General features: G+C 30.1%; 3 protein-coding genes across 4 annotated transcripts; 2 read left to right on the forward strand and 1 right to left on the reverse strand.

The window, feature by feature from the left end:
• The first annotated feature begins 2,876 nt into the window (after window positions 1–2,876).
• On the forward strand, window positions 2,877–6,358 carry LOC111882277 (developmentally-regulated G-protein 2). Of its 2 annotated transcripts, none has more exons than XM_052770112.1 (12): window positions 2,877–3,142; window positions 3,792–3,873; window positions 3,989–4,056; window positions 4,141–4,217; window positions 4,296–4,476; window positions 4,567–4,623; window positions 4,690–4,764; window positions 4,851–4,970; window positions 5,345–5,515; window positions 5,589–5,702; window positions 5,775–5,945; window positions 6,040–6,358. In XM_052770112.1, the coding sequence occupies exons 2-12, from the start codon at window positions 3,804–3,806 to the stop codon at window positions 6,133–6,135; spliced, it is 1,200 nt and encodes a 399-aa protein (XP_052626072.1). In that variant the 5' UTR covers window positions 2,877–3,142; window positions 3,792–3,803; the 3' UTR covers window positions 6,136–6,358. The 2 variants fall into 2 exon arrangements, with proteins under 2 accessions (XP_052626072.1, XP_023734394.1); XM_023878626.3 differs by having other exon boundaries at window positions 2,878–3,142; window positions 3,788–3,873.
• A 4,656-nt stretch (window positions 6,359–11,014) lies between these two features.
• Window positions 11,015–12,857, reverse strand: LOC111882288 (proteasome subunit alpha type-6). Its single transcript, XM_023878645.2, has 9 exons — window positions 12,670–12,857; window positions 12,378–12,472; window positions 12,202–12,283; window positions 12,015–12,111; window positions 11,872–11,930; window positions 11,698–11,780; window positions 11,524–11,619; window positions 11,371–11,430; window positions 11,015–11,279 (listed from the first exon to the last, which is right to left on the reverse strand). Exons 1-9 carry the CDS (start codon window positions 12,743–12,745, stop codon window positions 11,187–11,189), a joined length of 741 nt encoding a protein of 246 aa, XP_023734413.1. The 5' UTR covers window positions 12,746–12,857; the 3' UTR covers window positions 11,015–11,186.
• A 171-nt stretch (window positions 12,858–13,028) lies between these two features.
• On the forward strand, window positions 13,029–13,903 carry LOC111882296 (40S ribosomal protein S29). Its single transcript, XM_023878655.3, has 3 exons — window positions 13,029–13,187; window positions 13,471–13,570; window positions 13,737–13,903. Exons 1-3 carry the CDS (start codon window positions 13,126–13,128, stop codon window positions 13,743–13,745), a joined length of 171 nt encoding a protein of 56 aa, XP_023734423.1. The 5' UTR covers window positions 13,029–13,125; the 3' UTR covers window positions 13,746–13,903.
• Window positions 13,904–18,671: the final 4,768 nt, after the last annotated feature.

Consider the following 18,671-nt stretch of genomic DNA (forward strand, 5'->3'; position numbering starts at 1 on the left):
TTGTATATAATGAGAATTTGATCCCAAACATGACAAAAGACGAGAGTGAAAGGGGTCACGTTACCATTAGGGGTTGGGGTAGAGCCCCAAACTGTCTTTATAAATTTAGAATTAGAATGCAATAAAAACCGTAATCATAATGAAGGAGAATTGAAAAACATGCAAAATTTGGGATCTGTTTGAAGACAACCTAAAAGAAACTTAAGTTGCATTGTCTATGTGACATCTTCAATATAGGCCGCTTGTGATAGTTCTAATCAAACATCTTATCAGAATAATTTATTCATAAAACATTTTCAGCTATAATTTCTATAATTTTCATCAACTATATCCAATTTTAGGATACATGATTATATATACTCGTATTTTGCATTTTTGATTCTCTTATCAAACTGAACAAAATATATTTAAAAAGTTGGTTGTTATTTTGTGCCTAGAACACAAAGTAGTCTGGAACTATATCTCATTAATTTTTTTGTTAACTAGATATATAATATATATATAATATATTGAGAACTACTAATACAAACAAACTTACATGATTTGTGAAATATCATTCATTGGTTATCACACATTTGATTTTTACTCCCAAATTTCTAACAAAAATAAACCTGTTTTCATATTTAGAAACTAGATTATAGCCCGCGTTAAACGCGGGAAGTGCATAAAAAAACATATAATCGTTTATAGATATTGTATAATGAGTATAAAAAATATATGGTTATTGTTATTATTGAAATGTGTAGAAAATACATTAAAAACGATAAATATATATAATCATTGAAAGATCTCTTTGTAGACATCATTTTTTATTTTATTAGTTGAACGACTTTCCTCGTTTCATATAGTTATGATATTTATATATTTATAAACATTTTAATTAGACGTTCATTGCATAATAATGTTACCTAATGTAAACATATATTGACAACCAATATACCGTTTTTTCTATTGCATTAAATATTGACAACTATTTCATTTATTCAAATAAAGTTATGTAATATAATTTATAAAATGTTAAATGTTATATATATATTTAATTTTAGTATATCATCAATGGAGATTCTTTTATAAATCATGATTGGTTTATTTTAAATTGATTATAAATATAAATGCTAGCTTTTATGTTTGTTCTTATTTATTTATTGTTCGCAAGAACTTTGCATTAGTTTTGGCGCAACTTTGAATAATTTTAGTATATCATCAATGTAATTTGATACATCTGTCAATTATATGAAATATCAAATAATGACATTTCATTACTATTGTGATAATTTAGTTTATATATTGTATTTTCACTAATCTTAACGGTCTTATTTTTTCTAATAACCGTAACGCTTTTACTAAATGTACTTATTACAAATCTCCTAATATCTTATAATTTTTATCTTACTTTATAATTTTTCATAACTATGTTATTTTCAAGATTGATTGCTTTAATAGTGTTTTTTTTCGGTATATTCAATTTTATATTTCATTGTACAACATCATCGTTTGTATGTATTCTGAAATTTTACTTTAAAAATATTTAATGTTTACACCTTGATATTAATTTTTTTAATAAACTCATGTAATAATTATGGAATATATATCTCATTTTAATTAACATTCACTTCCTTTATTATATCAAATTCCTCATTAAACGGATATACTTTTGGAAAATAATAATTATAATAGGGCAGCATTATCTAAGACGTAAACGTTTGATATACTTTTGGAGAAAAAAAAAATCATGATCATTAAAAAAAAATTATATAAAGAAAATACAAATTTAAACTGGCGAAAATTTATTTTGGAGGGAGTTGTATTTTGTAAGGTATAATAATATTAAAAAATTTGAAATATCTATATTTGTTGTGTAAATTAATAAATTTTATTGTTACTATACAAAGATAAAAAAGTAGGTTGATATGATATACAAAAACATAATAATTTCAATGATATTTTAAAATCATGCCAAAATTAACCGGATTCTTATGACATAAAAATTAAAAAAAAAATCATAATCATCTCTAATATATAAAAGTAATATTTTCGTAATTAATGTCAGTTCCAAAGATAGTTAATTTTTGTTTTGTTAAAGGTACCTAATATCTTTTCATGTTTATTTGAAAAGTTTCAGAAAAGTAGTTAACTGATTTCATGTAATTTGTGATAAAGAAAATCGAAATATATGAATACATACATTTGGTATAGGAACAAAAAATAATCGAAAAAAATATAAAAAGCGAAAGAAGGTACTGACCTTCTAGCGCACAAGAGTGAATGTTTATAGTAGAGAATGATGATAGAAGTTATAAGCAAGATTAACGATGTTGTAGGAGAAGGTTTGAAGAAAAGAAACGATTGAAAATAAATGTGAGTCTCGGATTCAATGATGAATCGTATATGTATGTGATAATTTGAATATAATTTTTCGGTATTAATGATTTCCTAATAAAAAAAGATTTTATATTAATGGTTACTAATATAAACGGATTTATATTAATGGTTGATATTAAGGCCTTGATTCAAATGATTTGTTAGTAATATGTTTTTAAAATTAACCATATTAAAATCTTCATAACTGAAAATTCAAGATGTAAAATATGGAAAACTTTCATTGGAATTAAATACATTCCATTTCAACGAATATAAGTTATTAATTGATGATTGGAAAGTATTTATTGGAATTAAATACATTCCATATGGGGAAGATGATGTCAGCAATTTGATCTAAGGGTGAAAAAAATAAGATTGAAATACAATCAATGATTCAGATTATTTAAGATGATGTGATAAGGTTTCTCTTTTAGTAATATTTAAGATAAGTTAATTATTTGAGAACAAAAATACTTCACTTGATACAAGTGGACTGGGGCACTGGGCTATGAACTGGACTCGATTCCCAAATCTCATTGACACACACACACATTACAGCACCCGAAGCGTAACGAGAGTTTGGCGAAACGCATCATCATATCATCCCTCGACCCTCGATCATCATCACACTAGTGGTGAAAAGGGGCTAGCAGCCATCACCACCATCGTTGCCAATTCTTTCTCACTTTAAGTCAGCCCTAGAACCGGTGCCTTTATCGTCGCCGATTCCGGAAATCAAGACCTCAACTCATCCCACATCTACTTCTATCCGTCAAGGCATGTATGTATTCGCTTTAAGACTTACACTCCATGCCTTCAATTGTTCGCCGAATCCTGTTGATTTAAGTCGCTGATTTAACTCATTTCATTCACTTCCCATCGAGTAGTTAATTCCGATGTAGTTTTTGCATAAGAAATGCTTGAGTTGTTTTATCATGTAAAAACATCATGAGAAATCTGAAATTGGGGTCGGATTAGATATGCCTTCTGTGAAGTAATTAGGTCCTTTTGTGAGAGCTCTAGGATAATCATTGATGCTTATACATATTTCTATCTTTACCTATATTAGCTTGGGCAGCTGCCAACATAGTTTAAACATAAAGAACCATGCATCTGTCTTTTCAGTTGTTCATATCTTTTGACCTTGTTAAGATGTATATTGCTTCTGAAAGTTTGCTGCATTTGTTTCTTGAAAACTTAAGTAGGTTGAATGCCATATGCCCATACATAAATTGAGATTTTTATTGCACTGCTACTACTCTTGAAGCTCTAAGTAAATAAGATGTTGTGCTGGTGTTCTTGTAGTATACACATAGATTTACATGTTCAACTGTGCTTATGGTTGGTTTGATTTTTACCTATTGAAACTCAGAAAAGATACGTAATTTTGTATATTCTAATAAATATTTCTTCTATATATCCACAGTCAGTCATAAACAAAGATGGGGATCATAGAAAGGATCAAAGAAATTGAAGCCGAGATGGCACGCACCCAGAAAAATAAAGCAACAGGTTATGAACATAAAGGCTTTCATATTGTCTCATATCTCTGTCAATGATACATCATTCTTTATATGAAGATTATTTCACAAACATGTAGTTCATTTTGCCTTTTTTCTAAACACAGAATATCATTTGGGTCAGCTCAAGGCTAAGATAGCCAAGCTAAGGACACAACTACTGGAACCCCCCAAAGTAAGCAACTGATACAGTTTTCTCAATGGTGATTTACTCATTATCATGATGTATATCTTCATGTTTCTTTTTCATGATAAACAGGGCTCTAGTGGAGCTGGAGAGGGTTTTGAGGTGACAAAATATGGCCATGGTCGTGTTGCACTTATAGGATTTCCAAGGTCTGTTATCAGGACTTATCTGATACCCTCTTTTCCACCAACAGAAACTAATGTTTTAATATTCTTTTTTTTATACAGTGTGGGAAAGTCAACACTGTTGACCATGTTAACGGGGACACATTCAGAAGCTGCATCATATGAGTTTACAACATTAACTTGTATTCCTGGGATTATTCATTACAATGATACCAAAATTCAGTTGCTTGATCTTCCTGGAATCATTGAAGGAGCCTCAGAAGGGAAGGGGCGTGGTAGACAGGTAATAACTTTTACAGTTTCACTATAAATCTGATTATGGAAAGATTTTAATAAAAAAATATTAATGCTCATTCATTCTTTTCAACCTCAGGTCATTGCAGTTTCAAAGTCATCAGACATTGTGTTGATGGTTCTTGATGCATCAAAAGTAAGTCGTTGCTGTATTTTCATGTTTTATAATCATTTTGTGTAACATTTTTATAAATTTTTTTAGAGTGAAGGGCATCGACAGATATTGACAAAAGAATTGGAAGCTGTTGGTTTGCGTTTAAACAAGAAACCACCCCAAGTAATATGTCAAATGTTATTTTCATGTCAACTATTTGTTTTTTTATATATATACTTTTTGTTGATGATTTGGATACTTTTTGACAGATTTACTTCAAAAAGAAAAAAACTGGGGGTATTTCTTTTAACAGCACCATGCAGTTGACTCATGTGGATGAAAAACTTTGCTACCAAATTCTACATGAATACAAGATCCATAATGCAGAGGTAACTTAAGGATTTTTTTTCCTGGCTAAGTAAAGTGACTGAATGGGTAATGATGTTTTTCTGGATAAAGTGTTGTATACATAAGGTCTGAATAAGCCGTCTGAATGAGATGTAATGACCATTTTACTCTCACATTCAAAAAAACAAATAACACAATATTCGTCACAACTTTTAACGTGAGATGAGTTTGGAGGCAAAAAGAAGGGCAAATAGGTAAAGGGTTAGTGTCTTAATGCATTAAGACATATTTTTTTGCTTAACACACTAAGTCATTCTGTCTAGATTAAGTAAAAAAGAAACAAGTCAACAACTAAATTGGATTTACCTGAAGAATCTTTTTTGATTACTGAACAAAAACTTATTTTTTTTTTCAGATTTTGTTTCGTGAGGATGCAACTGTGGATGATTTGATTGATGTGATAGAAGGAAATCGAAAGTACATGAAGTGTATATATGTCTACAACAAAATAGATGTTGTGGGTATTGATGACGTGGACAAACTAGCACGACAACCGAATTCTATTGTCATTAGTTGCAACTTGAAGGTATATTGATATTTCATATTTTATGATCTGAGGCTAAATTACTGTTTTGACCTTGGTATTTATTATGTTGCAGCTGAATTTGGATAGACTGCTTGCAAAGATGTGGGATGCAATGGGGCTAGTTAGGGTTTACACAAAGCCACAGGGGCAACAGCCTGATTTTAGTGATCCTGTGGTTCTTTCTGCTGTATGTATATATATATATATATATATATATTTTGGAATAAATGTGATTAAAAAATGGAGTAAAAATTTACAGGATAGAGGTGGATGCAGTGTGGAAGATTTTTGTAACCACATACATAGAAGCTTGGTGAAGGATGTTAAATATGTGTTGGTGTGGGGGTCAAGTGCAAGGCATTACCCACAGCATTGTGGCCTCAGTCATGTTCTTCAGGATGAGGATGTTGTTCAGATTGTCAAGAAAAAGGTATGATTACATTTTTGAAATTAAAATATAAAATAAAAATGAGAATTTATTTGTATAAAAAACTCTTGATTTATGTGATATTACTTACTTACAGGAGAGGGATAGTGAAGGAAGAGGGAGGTTCAAGTCGCATACAACTGGTCCTGCTCGAATAGCTGATAGAGAAAAGAAGGCTCCACTCAAGAATTAAGTTATATATATGCATGCATGCAGATGAAAACAATATTATAAATTTTGAGAGGAATGTTAGTTATATTATGTTGCCAGATATTTAATGCATGCATCTTAAATGTTTTTTTTGTATTGTTTTGATGGGAATTCGGACATAGGTTTTGTTTTTCAAATGGTATTGTGATATGTAATGTGGACAATTGAGGAAACATGTGATATTATGTGTTTCTGTTGGTATTTCATATTTGGATGTTGGTTTCTTGTTTTGGAAAGATTTGTGCAATCTCCGCAGATGCAGTCTGTTTTATTGAATTATGTTAAGAAATTCCTTAAGTACGTCTTTTTGTTCATATTTGCCATGCCATTTAGTGGTTCCGGCACCTAAAAAAAAAAAAAAAAATTGAAACAGGTTCTACCTTTTTGATCGATTCTTCACCAAAACCCTTTTTTGTCATCTTCCACCATTAATGGTAATAGAAAATTGGCTTCCCTCATCCATGGAAGATACTCAAACTCAAGTACGTCTTTTTTTTTTTTTTTTTTTTTTTAAATTTTTTTTTAATTTTTTATTATTATTATTTTTTTTAATAATTGTTTTTTATGTTGTAAATCTTGATTCTTCAATGTCATTGATCTTGTAATCTTGATTATTGTTGTAAAATTGTAATCATGATTCTTGAATGGGATTTATGTTGTAATTTTGATTCTTGAATCTCCTTAATGTTGTAACACTGATTGTTGAATGCCTGATGTTATTCTGTTGAATGCCTAATGTTGAATAACTCATTGATGTTGTAGTCTTAATGCCATTGTTGTTGACTTTATGTATTGTGATATAAGTAAATGTTTTTTTTTTATTGTAAGATGATATATTTGTTGAATCCACCCCGCCCATGTTATTGTTGATGAGGATGATTCCGACAAGGGAAAAGAAGAGAATATGCCATTGTGATATAAGTAAATGTAAGTTTTGTTTAACTATCCTTGTAGCCCTAGTTTAAATAAACATGTCATCCAAAAAAAATCCAAAAAAATGATAAAGAGAAAACTACTTTGTAATTTTCTAAAAACAAGCTTGTGAGGACGGTAGTAGTGTCACAACTTGGAAACATGATGATGTTAAGATTAAGAAAACTTTACTTAGCCTATTTGTTGTAGGTGAACCACCATTTAAGTTTGTAGAAAATGAAGCTTATATTGACTACAAAATTGCTTTTAATGAGAAAATTACTATTGTGGTGATGTTTCTAAGTATTATGTTTGACGAAATAAAAAAAATTATTTACTTACTTTAGTAATCCAAGCAAAATAATACACTTGAGTGCATATAATTGGACTTCCTCTTGTCAAAAAGTGAATTATATGGTTGTAACGGATCTCTTTGTTGATGATAATTGGGTAATGCATAAAAGAATTCTAAACTTTAGAACCATACATAGTCACAATGGGGAAAGACATGGGCCGTTTGCTACTTGATTGTATAAACGAGTTGAGGATAAAAAACGCGATAACCATGACTGTCAACAATGTCACTTCAAATGATAAAGGCAATAAAATTTTGATCAAAAAATTATCCAACTTGAATGATGGTGGAAAATTTTTCTACATTAGGTGCATGACCAATATTTTGAAGCTAACTGTTAAATATGGGCTAAAGAACACAACTATCATGTTGAATGTGTTTAAACAATCATAAGACATATTAAACACTTAACCAGTAGAATCACAAAATTAAAAAGTATATGAAAAAGTGACTTAAAAGATGAAGAAATTGTTGTGTGGTGATTATCCAACGAGATGAAAAATCCACATATGAGTTGTTGAAGACCACATTCGGCTTGAGAGAGACGTTTTTCAAGTATAAAGTTCAATGTAAAATGTTGTTTTTTTTTTTCTTAGAAAAAATTGTAGTTCTTTTTTTTTATATATATATTTTTTATATAAAAGAACTTGTTTTTATAAAAAAAAGTTGTTTTTGTAATGCTTTTATTAAAAAAAAATTATTTAGCTTATGTATTTTATATGTTAATAGGGTTTGTGTTCAATTTGTAAATACTTCATATACATAAGATTTTTAGGTAGAATCTCAGAGTGAGCCGATTTCCGTGTCATAGAAGATATGAAAATTTTAAAACAAAAGCGGAGAATATGTTGGCTTTATCAAAACCATTATACGAGAATTTTTTTGTTGTTTACAAACATCTAAGAGAAACAAAAGTGAGAATTTGCCACGTGATCCCGAAAATGCGTTCGAAGTACGACAAGTATTGAGATTCATTCAACAAATTGAACGAGTACATGCACTTCATCGTATTGTTGGACCCACAATTTAAGACAAAATTTTTTATTTTTTATAACATGTCTTTGAAAAGATGCTCTTATACATGGTAACGGAAGAAAACCAATCATCGGATTCTACCGTACAATTGATGGTAATATCTATGCTTCGGGAAGCTAAGTGAAGGATACAACTTATAAAGGAAAACAAGACGATGTCAGATTTTCTTAAAAAGAAAAAAGAAATCGTGACTTTTGATGTCGATAACGATTTTATGGATGATTTCTTAAACGTAGAAGGAACCAACTCGGTTTTAATGGAAACCTAGTTTAGAAGGTATACGAGTGAACTAAAGCGTCTTTCAGTAAATAATTCGATATTCTAAATAGATGAAAAAACACATTATGTTTCCCTATTGTTTCTTATGGAAAAATGTAATTTCTAATACTTAATTTAATATTTTATAAGTTAAATTATAAATTAACTGACTAACAAATTCATAATCATTTGTTATTATTCCCTCCATCCCATATTTAATGTACAATTTCGACTTTTGAAGTCTTTATTCTTGAACTTTCACCTTAATATTTTTATTTATGTTATAAATTACTTGATGAAACTTATAAGTTATAACAATGAAAAAACATTTAAAACATTATCCACTCGTATATTTTACATCAAGTATTGTATATAAAAAAAACAAAATTATTTAAGGTCAACTTTGAAGAATAAAAACTTCTAAAGTAAAAAATGAACAATAATTATGCAACAAAGGTAGTATATATATTTTGGTCATACAAGCATCCAAATCTGTATTTAGCACTTGCGGTTGAGTTTTAGATGAGTATCAAACATGTTTGACAACACCCGTTGTGGATACGCTGACGTTTACCTAAAATTGTGGAGGTTTGGAAAATGATTTAATAGGTTGGAGCATAACTTAATGGCCAAAAACCAATTTCAGAACCGAAAAGGTGAAACCCGACACCGACATCTGAACTAGTTTAGTCCATAACAATGTGGCCGATTCTTCTAAAAATAATTCTAATGAGACTGCAGGGAGTGACTCATATTAGAGATCGGCACATTCGATGTGGCTTCAGCACACACCGCGCCACGACCTCGACACTCGACATATGTCTACCAAGTTCAATTCTCATGTAACCCCACCCACTAACCAATCAACTACTATTTTTTTGTGATTTTTTAGTTCTCAAACTCTATAAATTACCCCTCATAAATGACAAAAGTTTTATATAGTGTGACAAAGATAACGTGACAACAAAAATTGTGTGGCAGTAGTGACATCATCCCTTCTATGTAGTGTATGTGTGTGTGTGTATATATATATATATATATATATATATATATATATATATATATATATATATATATATATATATATATATATATATATATATATATATGTGTGTGTGTGTGTGTGTGTGTGAGAGAGAGAGAGAGAGAGAAATTTTCGCAAAAATTATTTTTTTCTTCAAGAAAAGCACCAATATGTTAATTTTTTTTATTTTAATAAAAAAAACGTTCATGTTTAACTTATTTTATAAAAAACATCAACCGTTAATAAAAATATTTTTTTTTTCCTTTTGGAATACAATGTAAATTCTTGCTATAAAACATAAAAGCTGTTTGGCAGAATCTGAATTTTAAGATTTGAATTGCGGAATGAGAATGATTAGATTTTTTTATTAAAACCAAAACCGAACCATTGGTTTTTTTGGTTTTAGTTTCTCTATCTAGGTATTCTGTTTTTATTTTTATTCGTTGATATTTTTATCAACAATGTTGCTAAATTTAATAAAACACATAATATAAGACGAGGTCAATACATGCTTATTATTTTAATTTTCATAAAAAAACATATATGCATAATAATTATTTTATAGAAAAATGAGTGGTTTTTAAGAAAATTTCCTAAAAAACATAAATGCATAATAATTATTTCATAGTGACATTCAGTAGCTTAAAATCAAATGGTTATTACTTATCACAAACTGGTTTGCTTTCGATATCAAGTATGAGTTTGGTAAAGATAAATAGAATTGAAGCAGAAAATGAAAATGAACGAGAATTAATTTTTCTATTTGGTACAACATAGAATTCGCTGAAGAATGTACATAATAATCAATTTTCTTGTTTGACTATAGTAAGAAATGGACTAGAAATATTTTTTCCAGTGATTTATCATTTTCAAATGACAATTATGTTTTGATTAACATATTAATTCATCAAATTTTAATTACTTTCTAGCAGTTAACTTTTATTATCAATAAAATTTTTGTCTTACTTAATAGTTTGAGGCCAATTTGCACGTAGAGGTAATCATAAGCACAACAGCGTACATTTTGCCTTTTCAACATGAACCGTAATCTGTAATGGCATTTTCTATGAACCATAATCTCTAATGGCATATTCTAGTTTTTTTTTTTTTTTTTTTTTTTTGAACAAGAAACTGAATTAAATTAGAAAGTCAGCAGGAAGCTGGACAAATAAAGACAACGTAAACAAGAGAATGGAATCAGTTCCATTTCTTTCCTTTCATTTCGCTATACCAAACATGGCCCAAGAGTAGTCATAAACTCAGCACATCTGGAGGAGGTAAATAAACTAAATCACCATTTCACCAATTCAAATATGAATAATAATAATTCACTTGAGAAACAGCTAGCGATTCAAGAACAACAGAGTTAATATAAAATCCTGACCAAACATTCTTCCAATTCAATAAAAACATAAATCACAAAAAACATTAAACCAAACCCAACACAAATCTAGTCACGCTCACTGATAGCAGTCAAATGTTCATCAATTTCCTCAGTCGACAACACACGAAAAACTGCATTCTCTTTTCTCACAACTCCAACCTATTACCATAAAACATACCAAATAATGTGTGTCAAAAATCATTTTCTTTTATTTTTTGAACAAAATTTGATTTTTCTTTTTTTGGCATACCTCAATCTCATTGGCCTTGAAGTCTTCTTGTAGAACAGATTGCAAAGCAGAGATTGCAGTCTGCAGTCAAACATGGGAAGCATCAAGCATATGTCAATGTCAAATACAATTAGTACAAAATAGTTGCAACTCAAAGAAAGTGTAGTAATTCACCTGTACAGTTTCATCATAAGTAAATTGAGGGTCATTTTTCATTTTCTTCTCAAGGAAATTAATCGCCTCTTGCTCTTTCAACCCAGCACTTGTTGCCTACAAACAAAATTGAAAAACTACATCAGATAACAGATTTATATCTTTTTTCTAAATCCATTACAAAATTCCACACACCTTATGTCCAAAGAAATGTCCTGCTGGATCACATTTGAAGAGTTTAGGCCCATTCTCATCATCAATACCCAACACCATAGCCACTGATGTTCAAACAAATCAATAAAATCATGCACATTCACAAAAGCAAGCATCACAGTTAACTCCATAACAACTTCACATGTAGAAACTAACCTACTCCAAGTGGTCTCATGTAAGCATGTTGAGTATAAACTTGTGATTTGTCAGCAATCCTGCAACATATAGATTTATCAACATATAAAATGATATGACATAATCTGATAAATGGAACCCAGGTAAAACAATAGGATTAATACCATCTTGCCAATACGTCAACAGGCATCTCATAACCATATTTATAACGAAACTCAGCTGCTTCATTTCTTGCTTGTTGAACCAATGTCCTTGCATCAGCTGGAAAGATGTATCAAACACTACTTATTAGTAGTCTTGGTTACACAAAATATATTTGATTTGATGCTGCAAATCATTGGAAAAACAAACCAGTAGTGCCAGTAGCTAACAATCCAAGGAACTTAGTAACGGGGAAAAGATGTGTAACGCTGGTTGGATCCAAGAGCTTGTCCTGTTTGTGTCAAGAGAAAAAAGTTTTATTAAAAACCGTGAAACTTTTAGGATTTGAAAGCGATTTCATCTCAAACTGAGTCGCAGACACTCACCGGAACCTTCTTCTGGGTCACGACACATACGGAGTCTTTGCCTCGAACACCGATTGAGGTGACTCCAGCTGCTTTAACAGCTTTAAAAGCATATTCTGTTTCAATTCACAACATTCAACATAATTCATAAGGAAAAAACCCTAATTCAAATCAGAATCGTATAAAATTTACTGAAGTGAACCATACAGAAACGTAATTTCCTTATCCAATGATCCATCACAGAAGAACATCAATTCTTAATAAGAAGATATTTGGAGATAATCGTGGTGAAATAGGGTTTAGGGATTCATACCGACTTGAAAGAGACGACCTTCGGGCGAAAATATAGTAATGTGACGATCATATCCACCTCCACTTCCACGACTCATGATGATGATGCTCGGAGGATCAGTGTTCTTCGGTGAGTATTAGTAATGATCTTCTTTGCCCTTTTGAATCAAGAACACGAACACTTTTCTTTCTTCTCAAGACAAGATCCTGAAGGAGGACTAGTAACCTCTTGGGGCGGGGTAAGTTGGACCAAAAAGATAAAACGACATCGTTTTGCAGCCCAATAAGTCTTTCACCATTGGGCTTTCGATAGTAGGCCACGACAACAGCTAAGGCCCAGGATGAAAACTCTTTGCGCTTGTTGGGCCTCCTCAGAACACTATTAAAAAGTTTTTGCCTTCAAAATCAAACTGCAAATTCTAGGGTTTTGAATTTCTCCATTTGTGTGCTCGAGCTCGACGCCAACGCAAGAAGAAGAATGGGTCACTCGAACATCTGGAACTCGCATCCTAAACTATACGGACCTGGTTCTCGAACTTGGTTAGATTCATGTTCCTTTTCTCTTTTTTTTTGCTCAATTTTAGTGTTCGTCTGATATATTTGAAGCTATTTTTATATAACAAGAAGGTAATGGTTACTCAAATCTCGCATCAAAGAAAGGCATCATTTTCAATAGATTAAATCTAGTTGTTGATGTTTTTGGTGATTGTTTGTTAAATTTTATCGATCAAATCTGATTTATGTTTGCACTTGGTGCATTTGAAGATTATGTTATATCGGGTGAGTTTATGATCTGATATGATTTTTGGTTGTGGTAAATCAGCCGTGTATGTGGCAACTCGCACGGACTTATCAGAAAGTATGGGCTCATGTGCTGCAGACAGTGCTTCCACAGCAATGCCAAGGAAATTGGCTTTATTAAGGTTAGTTTTGAATCTGTGACAGGTTTCAACATTTGAAATTATCAATGATTTTAATGGAAGTTAAACATATTGTTCAAATTCTATCCTTTTCAGATTTTTGCTTAGTTTTGTTGTTAGCAAAATCTTGTTTTGTAAAGTTGTAACTTTTCTAACTTATGCATAACAGTATCGTTGATTAATGGATGGTGGAACAATCCGACGTTGCAATTTTCAAGCAGAAGCATGTCAGTAATCTTTTAGCCATGAAAATTTGGCATTTATTATTTCTAAACTAATGTTATGTTTAGTGTAAGACTTTGTTGATGAAGTTTGGTAAGAATTGTTTTAATTTCACTGTTTTTCTTTACACATTTTTAACGCCACAACAATCAAATTTAACCTAAAGTTTTAAAATTGAACTGTTCAAAAACCTTTGATTTTCAAACTGTGCTTATACTCTGTAACAATTCAAAAACCTTCTTTTAGATCATATTGTGTTTTTTTTTTATCATGTTAGTAAAGCAAAATGCGACTTGCTGTGTTGTGTTCATGTATATCAAATTTTTTAGCATCCTTTTAGCTAAATGCTTGCAACCCGTACCAAATATAATTAATATAATTATGAAAACACATGGTACGACACTTTTTGACAAAAAATTTAGAAACATTTATGTTTTCCTTTTTGCATTGTGGGTGCATTTTACAAACAATATCCTCAATGGTTTATTGATTGGTTTCAAATATACTTGATAAGTTAAAGAGACTTCCTAATATACATCTACGAATGATTTACAAATTACAAAATGTAAGTTTCTTTGAGTTATAACTAGATATGATTACTGAATACATTTGCTAGTTTGTTTTAATGCTAAATATTCCATGGGTTGTGTCAACGACATATTGTGTTAAAGAGCAAATGATGAAAGTCCAAATTTCTTCTAAAGACAATTTAGTTGTCCCTCAAGGCAAGTGATAAAATAAATTTAACCATTTCTGGACTTTGATCATTTGATTTTCAACACTTCTGAATGAAATCGACTTTATTCTCAAAATAAATTTTATTTGGGTGACTTTATTCTTAAAATAACTATAATTGTCAATATTTGAGTAAATAATCAAATGATGATTTATTATCAAATGGGCCGATTAATTATCAAAAGGAGTTAACTTAAACGAATGATTATGAACATACCTTTATTCATTAGATTTTTTACATGCCTTAAACGAATGTAATTTGCTTCCTATACCCAACCCTCATAAACGTTGCATTCGGTTTACAACCAATTCAAATATGGGTTTGTGACCTTATTCACCACCTAAAAGAAATGGGTTCATCTCAAACCTTTATTCGGGTTGAAAATTATTGAATCGAAAATCCTCGTATTATATACCTTCACCTTTTTCTTGACGTTAATGTTGATTTAGTTGTGTAGAATAAGGCAAACTGGCAAAGGTTGGCAGACATTAATGAGACTTTCCGCCTTGAGTAGTCATTAACAATGAATGCTTATTGTTTGTTTTAGAATTTATTATAATTTATACAATATAATTTATTACATTAGTTTTAGTTCACACGTATATTTTCTCAAATTTATGCTACAAAATGCTATAATGTATACAATAGTAACTCAAACTTTTTTGACTGCAAATCTAATGTACTCCTAATCTAACCTATGACATTCAATAAAACAATATTAAAAGCTTGAGATGACCTCAAGTTCAACAAAAATACTTTATTATTTGTAATTTTTTTTATTAAATTAAGACTATATGAATAAAAACCTTCAAATTTAAACTCAATTTCTAATTTTAAATACAACTAATGATGGTCAACATAAATCAAACTACCAGACTTGGTAACGAGCTGAACTGAGTGAAATTTTGTTACATGAAATTTGATATTCTCAACGTAAATAGTTAATACAAATTACAAAGTCACACATCCATTTTATTACAGATTACTTTAGGTCTTTGTACCATAAGGACATGGTTCTAAAAGAATATCATAGGACCTAACAATAACTAGAATGCTATGATAACATACAATTTAGATAGATATAAACACCAAATTATATGAGTTTTCAGTTGTGTATTTATTTTTGATCAAGCACACATAATTATGATGGGACTAATAACGATGTATCACTGTTGATAAAGACAACAAGAAGGATTATGTCTAAGAAATATAGACTTTTTGGTAGGTGAAATTAATTCATATCATGCATTTGTCAATTTTTCATCCTAATGTCTTGTTTATAAATCAATGAGAGTTTGATATTATTGTGTATGGAGGACTCAAATAATGAGGTATCCCTTACTCTATTATTCCAGACTTGGGAATTGTTATAGTTACTGTTATATTCTTGGGGACGAGGAGCATGCACGCCATATCTAAGAGAAGAAATTATTGATTAACTAGGAGATGGTTTGTATAACCTTCATGATTATTTTTTCTAGATTAACTAAGCTCAAACACTTACAAGATTAATAATCATAAATTGATTTCCTAAACAAAAACAATAATAGAAAGAAAGTAGTTGAATTTTGTTAGATGAACGTACATTTGAGATTTCATCACTTTCAAAATCGTAGTAGGTTGACGGATTTTCAAATTAAAGTATATTTGAGTTTTGAAAATAACCAAAACTTAGTTTGACAAGTCTACAAACTTAGTTGATCGAGTTTTTGTTTTTACAAAATCAGGTTTTAAAACATGGTAAAAACTGACAATACATCAACATGTCAAATTAACATTCTTTTTTCTAGTTTCTTTTGGATTTATATCATGAAATGAAGGCTTTTTGTAACCTAACAAAATTGTTTTACCATTATTAATCTTAACCTTTTTCTATAAAATTCTAATTATATTATAAAAGATGTTTTTGAAATAAGAATCTTGGTTTTTACGAAGTATAACTTCAAACCTTTTTCCATCAAAAGACAAATGATAAATGAGTTTAATTGCCTTCAGAAAACGAATATAATACAATGAAAACGAATTATAATACAAATAAAGTTATCTGACGAAGATAAAAATGATGCAAATCTTTGTGTCGGTGGACGTACACCCACGAGTGCCCTATTCGTATGGTCACATCTTTTTCTATTATTATGGCAAGGTCCTTTGTACTATCTAGGCGTCTAAAATAAACGTTCTCGTCAAATATCAAGTCATTTTGGTAATTTATTTGAGTCTTTTATGTCGGCAGAGATTCATGTTTTAAGCATTTGCACATATATGTAATAACTTGGTTGTAAGAGATATCGAAGAGAACAAAATTGTAAAGGAGGTTTTTGTATGTATATCTAATTAAGGGGGGTGTTTGGGATTTTTTATTTAAAACAACTTATACCTGTTTGTAAAATGTGTTTATTAGCTTATCTGGTGGTAAAACGTAGTTTAAAAAAAAATGTTTTGATTAGCTTATCTAGTTTCAAAATGAAATAAACTAATATGTTGTTTTTAGTGTTTGACAACGCTTATTTATTTATAATAAAGAAACAATTTATCAAAAATTTCTTAATACGTTAATAAATAAGTAGAAAGTGACTTATAAAAAATAAGTATTTATGAAATCAAACACTAAAATTCTTGGGTCAAAATGAAATAAGTAAATAACTATCCAATCACCCCTAAAATAAAAATTTAGGTCTCACAAGTACACAAGAATTTAACAACTTGTGGTTAATCCTTGGAATTTAACAACTTGGTGGTTAATCCTTGAACTTGAAGCTACACATTTAGTAAACACGTGCACAATTGCGTTGGACCGATTTAGATTTCAATAATATAGTTTGACCGGTAAGCTTATCTTTTTACTCTTTTTATTTTTACAAAGGAGACCAACTAGACTAAAATAAAACAGAAAATAAATAAATAACATAAGAGGCCCCCAAAGCTTTAAAGAAGTCATCAACATACATGAGGGACAAAACTAGGGGTGTGAACGGGTAAAATTTTCGAGTTTCGGGTATAACGGGTATTTCTTTAAGAAAATAATACCCGATACCCGACCTATATTGTAATTCGGGTTTTCGGGGTTCAGGTATTCAGATTTGAGGTCGGGTCGGGTAATTATCGGGTATACCCGAAACTTTCGTAAATGACACTTATTGATAATTATTTATTTATTTATTTTTATTTTTACATGTTGGCTGGTTTAATAAAGAATCGGATAGGAAAATACTCCATACAATTAACAAGTATATAAGTATATATATAATAACATACAAATCATTATAATATGTATTTTTTTAATTCCATTATGTGCGATAGTGAGAAACTGAGAATTGTGATGACGGTTCAGGACTTCAGCTTTAGCGTCATATTCCCTTTGCAAGTTTGCGTCGACTGTCGAGTTGTCGTTCATAAGAAGGAAACAAATGATTTTGTTTTATTTGAAGTGTGCGTACGTGACTGCATTGTATATTTGATATTATTTAAAAAACGAATTCGGGAATTCGGGTATACCCGAAAATAAATATTCATACCTAAAACCCGACCTATATTATTATCGGGTTAACCTATTACCTGAATGTTCATACCCGTTACCCGTTTTACCCGACCCATTCTACCCGAATTCGGAACGGATCAGGTGGGTAGAACGAGTTTCGGGTTTTTTTGACGGTCCTAGTCAAAACTATATACGTTTAAGCGGTTATTTACGTAAAAATAAAATAGTTACTATATTGCTATTCAATTTAATCTAAAATCTATAAATAAACAATTAAAGTGTGCTTAAAGTTCATGAGCATTTTTCTTTTATATTTATTGCATAAACTACGGTATATTACAAACTTAAAACTTTCCACAAGATGAATCCCACATCACCCTAGCTATATTGACGCACCATGATCATCGTTCAATCATTTGACTTGTTGTGTGCCAATCACTCTACTACGTTACCTTTTAACCAATTTTTTATTTTCGAGCAAATTGCATGTAAAAATATTTTTTTGTTTAGTTTTATTTTGACAAAAAAAAAAGCTTATTCTTCACCGAAATTTCTATAGTATATATGTTTCTAATGTTAAAACTGATTTGAAAACGTGTTTACTTTGTACTTATATTTTGGTGACATTTCAATGTAAAGTGTTTTTATGGTTTCATTACTTGATAAAC

This window comes from Lactuca sativa, chromosome 1 (assembly GCF_002870075.4).
Source record: "Lactuca sativa cultivar Salinas chromosome 1, Lsat_Salinas_v11, whole genome shotgun sequence".
NCBI lineage: Eukaryota > Viridiplantae > Streptophyta > Magnoliopsida > Asterales > Asteraceae > Lactuca > Lactuca sativa.

What these genes read in the sequence shown, in the direction of transcription:
- LOC111882288 (XM_023878645.2), bottom strand. Translation starts at nt 12,745, where the DNA reads ATGAGTCGTGGAAGTGGAGGTGGATATGATCGTCACATTACTATATTT. An exon ending in GTTAGCTACTGGCACTACTG is followed by an intron (nt 12,112 to 12,201) that starts GTTTGTTTTTCC and finishes ACATCTTTCCAG; the next exon opens with CTGATGCAAGGACATTGGTT. An exon ending in TCAAGGCCAATGAGATTGAG is followed by an intron (nt 11,280 to 11,370) that starts GTATGCCAAAAA and finishes TTATGGTAATAG; the next exon opens with GTTGGAGTTGTGAGAAAAGA.
- LOC111882296 (XM_023878655.3), top strand. Translation starts at nt 13,126, where the DNA reads ATGGGTCACTCGAACATCTGGAACTCGCATCCTAAACTATACGGACCT. An exon ending in GGACCTGGTTCTCGAACTTG is followed by an intron (nt 13,188 to 13,470) that starts GTTAGATTCATG and finishes GTGGTAAATCAG; the next exon opens with CCGTGTATGTGGCAACTCGC.
- LOC111882277 (XM_052770112.1), top strand. Translation starts at nt 3,804, where the DNA reads ATGGGGATCATAGAAAGGATCAAAGAAATTGAAGCCGAGATGGCACGC. An exon ending in CCAGAAAAATAAAGCAACAG is followed by an intron (nt 3,874 to 3,988) that starts GTTATGAACATA and finishes TTCTAAACACAG; the next exon opens with AATATCATTTGGGTCAGCTC. An exon ending in ATCCTGTGGTTCTTTCTGCT is followed by an intron (nt 5,703 to 5,774) that starts GTATGTATATAT and finishes AAAAATTTACAG; the next exon opens with GATAGAGGTGGATGCAGTGT.